General features: G+C 39.6%; 1 protein-coding gene across 1 annotated transcript; it reads left to right on the top strand.

Annotated features, from left to right (window-relative positions):
- Positions 1 to 618: 618 nt before the first annotated feature.
- On the top strand, positions 619 to 1983 carry LOC140200808 (D(1) dopamine receptor-like). The gene has a single exon (XM_072264428.1). The coding sequence runs from the start codon at positions 619 to 621 to the stop codon at positions 1981 to 1983; it is 1365 nt and encodes a 454-aa protein (XP_072120529.1).
- The last annotated feature ends 7088 nt before the right edge of the window (positions 1984 to 9071 follow it).

The raw sequence follows: 9071 nt of genomic DNA, 5'->3' as shown, positions 1-9071 counted from the left end.
AGTGATCACAGCTGTGGTGCGAATCGAAGCGGATTGTTGTCTGGACGAAATTCATGCCATTTTATGATTATCTAAAGGTTACATTTGATTTCTGATCTTTTGATGTTTCTAAGGAAAGTCGAGTGAATGGTAGAGCGCAGAGTATGTGGACTTTTAACGCTGGAGGCAAGGGGAATCTAAATTGAGAAGTTTTGAGACAGAAGCTTTGAAAGCTGCAAAGAATCTCGCACCACTAAATTAGATTTATACGCTCCGTAGGATACAAGAGAAGAAGAATAAATATGGACGCTTACAAGGGAACAATACCGTGTTAGTATGCAATATATAGGGGGTATTCTTTTCTGCAGAATTTTGGACTCTTGCACCTGGGAACGGCATAATAGTCACAGTTACTTCTTTCCCTCAGGTCACCAACGGGGAAGAAATGTTGCTGCACGTTACGATTATGGATTTTAAAATAAAACTAAATCCGAATAAAATACGTTGACTAATAGTGGACCGAGCCACCGTGGGGATGGTTTGAAGGTAGGTCTTTTTTTGTTAGAAGTATGAAAGGACATTTTTCGACATGATCGCATTTGTTAGGTTTAGTTGCGAAAGCCGATCACAGTTGGGCAAATGAACGAGGGGTCCTCCCTCCTTGGAACTATGAGGCTGAACACGACCACTATGGATGGGGGCTCGAAGGATACTGAGAAGGACTCATCGTTTCGCGTGCTTACGGGCTGTTTCCTCTCCTTGTTGATACTTTCCACGCTCCTGGGGAACACTCTGGTCTGTGCGGCCGTGATCAGATTTCGCCATCTCCGATCGAAAGTTACCAATTTCTTCGTGATCTCATTGGCTGTATCCGACCTTTTGGTGGCCGTCTTGGTGATGCCTTGGAAGGCGGTGAGCGAGATCGCGGGGTTTTGGCCCTTTGGATCTTTCTGTAACATCTGGGTAGCTTTTGATATAATGTGTTCCACAGCCTCCATCCTGAATCTTTGTATCATTAGCGTGGACCGATACTGGGCTATCTCCAGCCCATTCCGCTACGAGCGCAAGATGACACCTAACGTGGCTTTTGTGATGATTAGTGTGGCCTGGACCCTCTCCATCCTGATCTCTTTTATACCAGTGCAGTTGAATTGGCACAAGGCTAAGCGCACCATAGTATTGGATTACAACAATTCTCAATATCCAGGGGAGAACTGTGACTCCAGCCTGAACAGGACCTATGCAATCTCTTCGTCCCTGATCAGCTTCTACATCCCCGTGGCCATTATGATCGTCACCTACACCAGAATATACCGGATCGCCCAGAAGCAGATTCGGCGCATCTCGGCACTGGAGAGAGCCGCCGTGCACGCCAAGAACTGTCAGAGCAGCAGGAGCAGCGGCAGCAACGCGGACATCCAACAGCCCGAGAGCTCTTTCAAAATGTCCTTCAAACGAGAGACCAAAGTTCTCAAGACCTTGTCAGTCATCATGGGGGTCTTCGTTTGCTGCTGGCTACCATTCTTTATTCTCAATTGCATCGTGCCCTTTTGCGGGACCCAAGCCCACGCCAACAGCAAGGCGGCGCATCTGCCGTGCGTCAGTGGCAGCACTTTCGATGTGTTTGTCTGGTTCGGCTGGGCCAACTCCTCCCTCAACCCCATCATCTACGCCTTCAACGCAGATTTCCGCAAGGCTTTCTCCACCCTGCTGGGCTGCGACGCTTTCTGTAACAGCGACGCGGTGGAGACGGTCACCATCCACAACGGTGTGTCCGCCTACAACCCCGGTGGCTCCCTAGATAAAGTGGAGAACAGCGTCTACCTGATCCCCCATTCGGTCCCGTGCACTCAGGAAAATCCAGTGGATCCCAACCGCTGCATAAAGCTTTCCCCAGTCTCCCAACATGGGGCGGTCAGTCTCCTGTCCAGCAATGGAGAATATGAAACTGATGTGTCGCTGGAAAAAATAATTCCTGTCACTCAAAATGGCCAACACACCTGACGGTTTACAGACGAATACCAGGGAGGTGCCACTTTTCACCCAAGAGGCAAAATACTGTACTTGCGAGCTGGTATCAAATTTATTACACGTGGTTCACCTAGCATCCACCATTTGCAATGCACTGCTTTCTGTAGTTACTTGAAACAAGTTATATTTAACAGGATCGTTCTTTCCCCCAGATTCATTGATGAGGAGTTAGCTGAATTAAACGTTGCGGGTGTCTTCTGCGTCTAGTTTCTCCTGGATAGATGATTATCTTTAGGAACTGCCCAGTGAGGGACTGGGATGACTTATGCAGTGCTTCGGTCCCATCATACCAGCCATATATCAAAATATTGTCCGGAATACTTGAATAGAGCCCTGCTTCAGGCGATGTCAATCGCTGTGGAATAGGGCTTGTATTGTTTGTGGGCAGAAATCGGATTATAAATAACTGAAGCCTTTAATTGGGTTTCTGATAACCCCTATGCCCTTGATGAAATGGAGTTACACACTTTTATTTTCTTTTTATTCGAACACTCCTACAACTAAGTAATCTTAATTCTAAGATTAATATTTATAAAAATCAGATATACAACTAAGTAACGAATACTCGAATATATTCCATATTGAAGATTGGAACTTGTTTATTATTTGGTTTGGCTGGCTGTTACCATACACTCCAATAGTAACAAATTCTTATGCAGAGGGGGAAAAAACATGCGAATAGTACTAGTACTACAATGTTGATGTGAAAAAGGCTTTACAGTACTTTTTTCCAAAGTTTTAATACATTGTACTCAAAATATAAGTATTTACTAATGGTTATAACGTTACTGTACAACTCGTAATGGTACACATAATACACTAAATGTGAGGATATAGCTAGTATATAGATTATTTTCCCGCTGAAAATTCTCATTACTTTAACTTGTCAAGGTGCGGATGGATTGTGTTGGACTGTAGAAACCATTCTGCCCGTTTGTTAAACAGTAAATGAACTGCACATCTTTATGTGACGTGGTTTCTGTGCTCATTCCGATATCAGGATGTTATCGCACCAGTTCCAAGCATCCATTTGATATCCGATAATCATTGTTCATATATATAATGTAGTATATATTATCAAAATGCTTTTAGTTGCCCTTCAGTCTATGTTTTCAATCATAACTCTTTCGATAATTAATATCTCTACTTCTCGCCTTCGCTTCCTGTAATAATATATCGAAGCAAACAAATAATACTACGTGGAAATTGTTCATTGTGTGCTGTTTGATTGGGTGCTATGCACACGTGTGGAAGCTTGGAACTGCGTTATGTATGATTTATTTGCTTACCTCAAAACTAGCTCTTTTTTAAAAAAAAGTCACTGTGTGCCTGTGTCATCCTAACCTGAATCTGCAATCACCACGCATCCTGTTAAACCAAGAAACAAACATGGCTTTGAAGCTCAAAAGCCAATCGCACGGCGATTTCATGTTTTCTGATGTTTGAGACTGTTTTGACTAGAGGGCTGAGCAATTCCGATACCGATAGCGAATGTACAACTGAATGTCGTGTAATTAAATGTTTAATTCGACAACTGACAGCGGCACTGATCCTGTGTACTGTTAAAAGGCCAGTGTTTGGGAAACTTGAGCACGGTAGAATTATTGGTGCTAGAAATGTATACGCTTTTGTGGCTATGAAGATCAATCGTGGCATAGGTCCGTCACGTTAGCATTCTAATACTTATTGCAAGTAAACAAAATCAACTTTAAAATATCTGTGGTATGGAGCCATACAGTATCTGCCTTTTAAAGATGCAGAAATTAAATCCCTGGTACTTAACTCTGGTTTCTCTCCAGGTGGTACTTTTCCAATAGAACATCACCCTCACAGACACGTCCAGATGCAATCTTCATCAACAGACACCATTCACTGCCGCAGTATCTAAGTTTCTAGCCATTATTCTACAAACAGTTTGCAAAACAGGGTATCAAAGTTAACTCAGTATGACAAAAATCTCACATAATCCTCATGTTTTCCATATTATTTATTTACTTATTATTATTTGCTTTTTTATTGGCACAGTTTTGCACATTCATTGTTTGTCAGCCTTTGTGTCTAGTTTTTTATTGATTCTATTGTATTTCCTTGTTCTACTATGATTATCTGCAAGAAAATTCGAACAAATACTGTATGTACTTTGATACTTAATTTACTTTGACCTTTGAACTTTTGAACATAACATTTGCATCTTGAAAACAGGTCTAATCTGCATGTACTCACCAACAGTCCAGTTAAACATCTCCCTTGACATCACCCACATTCTCTAATTTAAAAAAAAGCTACCCCAGCATCCTATATGTGTCTCTGGCTTTTCTTTTGCAGGATATATGGAACTTACTTTGTCCACTCTCAAGTTGCCTCTTATGTCTTTTAGTTCAAGTGCATCAGTCTGTACTGGTAGCATTTATTTTGTTCTGAACTGTATAATTTTTGAAATTCGTGTCCAATTTCCTTTTGCCCTTACCTTGGTGTGCTTGCAAGATTTTGCTTACTTTACACACTTCCACATTTCCAATTTAGAGAAAGGCTGTCTACTGACTTGAACAATTAACTCACTCACACCATCACTACACTTCCAGCCAGTCCACGTTCTGTAATTGTAAACACACGAGGGGCTGAGGACGCTGGAATCTGGAGCAGCACATGAAGCAATAATGGATCACAGCAGGTCAGGTAGCATCTCGGGAGGGTTCAGATGAAGAGTCTCAACCCGAAACATCATTTGTCCATTGTGCTGCACAGGTGCTGCTTTGTGTGTTGCTTCACTTTCTGTAACTAATCTCCTCCATTCCCTCAGTTTTCCCTCTCCACTAAATGCATTTCAGTGATGCCAGTTATTACACTTTTGCTTCCCATATAGTTGCCTTTTATCTCAGTCAGTGACGGTTGTTTTCACTCTGGTTGATAGGGACCTTCACATCCCACTTCCTAGCCCTCTGCTCTCCCCTCCTTCCAGTGCCCATTGGGGTTCCCTACAATTATCTTCCATCCCAGCAGATCTGTGTTCAATGGATCGTCATTTCTGCCACTTCAATCAGAACGCAGTAGTCTCCTTCCTCCTATATTAGCATTTCAAACAGTCTGTGATACCCCAGTCCACTCCCCCATCATCTCTCCAATGCCATGGAAACCCTCTTGTGGAAGAAAAGGAAATTCTGACTTTGCACTGATTTCCTCTCTTTTCCCACCTCAAGGCCCTACACAGTTGTTCCAGGCAAAACAGCATTTAACTTGTATTTCTTCAAGCACTGTATTCACTGCATGCAGTATAGTCTTTTCTATAAATTGCCAATTAGGAGTTAGTTTGCTGTTCAGTGTGCAAACCGCAGGTCACTTGCCATTTTAATTCACTGCCATATTCCTATTTTGACTTTTTTTTTATCATCACTGTTCTAACTAAATACAATGCGAGCTTGAGGAACACCACTTAATTGGACATTTCCCAACTTTACAGTCTCCTCATTGCATTTTGTAACTTCAGTTCATAATCATGATATCTATGATGACAATTGCTCTGCTGTTGGTATTTGCACCTCCTCTGAACCCTTCTTTTATTTCCTTACCTGCACCATATCTTTCAACATTCTTACCCTTTATCACAGTCTTTCTCTTTTGTCCTTCTGCCTTGCATCTAATTTCCATATTACATCTTTATAGCTCTTCAATCGGGATGAAGGTTCATTCACCTCTATTTCTTCAGTTTCTCTTTTCATGGATCGGATTGCCCTGGCGTTTCAGCCGTTTTTCTTTTTATTTCTTTCCAGTAGAGGTCACTCTAGAGCAGTTGTGGATGAGGAATCAAGAGTAATACTTTTGCTTTCCACTCCTGGGGCTGCTGAGACCTGTTTTAGTGCCCATCTGTTATTCTGACTGAGATCAGCTAATTTAGCACAGCTTGGGAATCAAAGCTGTGATCTTCTGGTTTGCCTGGATTAGTGCTGCACCAGGTAGTGCACTTACTTGCTGTGTCGGCACCAGAGCTTAATGCACAAATTATTTCTATTTTTAGTCCATTGCTATGGTATTTTTGATGCTTTTGGTTTAAACATTGACATATAAATATATCAGATGGGATGGTTGAGGGTCCAATACAGCAAAGGAGATTAATTAAACTGCATAAACTCCTGACTAATGCATCCTTGGTTAATGATTACATCTCTATAGCTAACTACTAAGCTCACATGTTCAGTTTTATTTAGTAATTCCTCCACTTACAAAGCACTGAATTTAATGGTCAATAGTCAGCAGTATGTATGACCTTAAAGGCAAAAAAGATAAATTAATTATAGCTTTCATTGTTGTTTTAGCGATTATGGCATTTGCTCCTCACTCATTTTAAACACTGTATATAAGATTTTCTGTTTCACAAGAGATGCCTTTAACTTAAATAGTTAATTTTCTTTCTGTTCTACAGCTGTGCTTCCAGCTGCTGGCAACTTGTGTAGGTCCTGTGTTGAATGGCCAAAACTTCTGCTTGTTACAATTAATAGATAATTTGGGTGTAAATTAAGACACCCGTCACTTGCTGTCAAGGTACAAGTTGAGAGAACATTTATCATGCAAACTCAAAAAATGTTTAGGTTTAGCCAATGTGCTGGAGTTGTTGCTGGTCCATCTAATATCCCCCTTCAGGTTATCTCCACCTTTTCTGCTTCCAGCTCCCCTCACCATACTACGATTGAAAAGTTGCAATGGAGATTCTGCATAGACCTACTATTTGCCAGAAGGAACACTAAGGCCTTGAAATTGATCAGTCACTATGCTTCCCTACAAATAGTCAACCTAATATCTCAATAAAGTAGGAGGGGGAATCACATTTATCCACTAAATTCCACTCATATTCTCTAATACACAATTTTGCACCTCAGGATGCTTGACATGGTAAGACTTTGAGTGTAGTTAAAGCTGAGATCGGTAGGTTTTGGACAGTAAGTGAAGTAGCACAATGATTAGGAGGCACAGGATCAGCCATGATCTTATTGACTGGGGGCATGTTCAAGAAGCTGAATGGCCCATGCCTGCTTCTGTTTCCTAGGTTCTTGTGTTCGCACATTAACTTTTAGCTCCACAAATAGTGTAATTTAGAAGGAGACCTACTCTGTACATGCAGAGGTATGGGAGCAATCCTCACACTTTAGAATCTTTACTTTTTCTTTTTAAATCTTTTTATTAATTTTTCAAAATTACAAACTCAATAACAAAGTTGGTACAAAGAGATTGGAAAAATGTTCATCAACATATATAAAATGAATTTTAAGTAACATAGATATAAAAGACTTCCAAACTGATAATGAGATTAAACATTAAAAAAGAAAAAAAAATATAAACGAAAAAATCCAGAAGAAAAAAAGAAAAAAAAAACCTCAAGAAAAAAGAAACAAAACAGGGCTAGACCAACAGCTTATATTGGACATGTTCAATAATGTCGTTAACTCCGCTCCTCTCATCATATAATTTAAATTTAGAAAAAAGATTTGGAAAGGTCAGATTACATCATATGAAAGTATTGCATAAAAGGTTTCCAAGTTTCTTCAAATTTAACCGAAGGGTCAAGGATATCACTTCTAATTTTTTCTAAATTTAAACTTAATATGGTTTGAGAAAACCATTGGAATGTAGTTGGAGGATTAGTTTCCTTACAGTTCAACAAAATAGATCTTCTCGCCATTAAAGTAACAAAAGCTATCATTCGACAGGCTGAAGAGGATAAAGATCTATGTTCTACCATTGGCAATCCAAAGATTGCCATAATAGGACGGGGTTTTAAATCGAAACATAGAACTGTTGAAATAATATCAAAAATGTCTTTCCAATATTTTTCCAAAAGAGGACTTTAGAATCTTTAAATGTCTTTATTTAAGAATCTTTAAATTAGAATCTATAAACACAAATAACATTAAATAACAGAATTGGAAATATAAAAGATTGAACTGACAATATGAAAGAATTGTATTCGTGATTGAATAGAAGCATTCTGGGCAAATGGCTATATATCTATTGATATTAATTCAACTTCAGAATTTATTGAACTCAATAGCCCCTCAATCCAACTTCTATTAGCATTCACTGTGTAAATAGAAATATTTCCCAATCAACAAAATTTAGAAAATAAAATAAAATGATAGTATGCTACAAACTATAATTTTTGAGCAAGTTTGGCATTGAGCAGAATAGGTTTGTTCATCATCATCTTTCATCTACCTATTTCTTTTTTTCAAAATTATATTAGTAATTTTAATGGGAGCTTGGGAATATTTCAGAGCATGACATTGTTGAAATGACAAAAAGCAGATATTAAATCAATGTTCACAAAGGGAAAACAGCGATGCACTTCTTCATTATGCATTGAACACTTTCCCAATCCTTTAGAAATTCAAAAAGATGCAAAACAAAAAAAAAAAATCTGAGTTAATTACATTGGTTTATCACCATCATCATTATCATTATGTGCCATGTTGTATGATGTGGGCAATCATAGTTTTCCAAGAGTATGATTATTCTTGGCAAATTTTTCTACAGAAGTGGTTTGCCATTCCCTTCTTCTGGGCAGTGTCTTTAGAAGGCAGCTGACCCCAACCATTATCAATACTCTTCAGAGATTGCCTGCTTGGCATCTGTGGTTGCATTATCAGGACTTGTAATATGCATCAGTTGCTCATACGGCCATCCACCACCTGCTCCCATGACTTCACATTACCCTGATCGGGGGCTGAAGCAAGTGCTACACCTTACCCAAAGGTGACCTGCAGGCTAGTGGAGGAAAGGAGTGCCCTACACCTTCTTTGGTAGAGATGTATCTCCACCCAATGATTTTTAACATGCAGCTAAGCCATTAAGTTGGGGCAAATAAATATTTGTTTCACATCGGTGTGATGTTTCATTTTCAGAAGCACATGGCAGTGACCATTTGCAGTAGGAAGTTACCCTTAGAAAGTTCTTTTCTTCAAAATAAGTGAACCAAGGAAATAAGAGAAAATTGTAATTAAAAAAACTGCTCCAGAAATGCATCAGCATTTAACGAAATGGAAGGAAACCTTCTCTGCACTAATTCTGACCTC

Source organism: Mobula birostris, chromosome 7, assembly GCF_030028105.1.
Source record: "Mobula birostris isolate sMobBir1 chromosome 7, sMobBir1.hap1, whole genome shotgun sequence".
Lineage (NCBI taxonomy): Eukaryota > Metazoa > Chordata > Chondrichthyes > Myliobatiformes > Myliobatidae > Mobula > Mobula birostris.
This window is presented reverse-complemented; position numbering and strand designations above follow the sequence as displayed.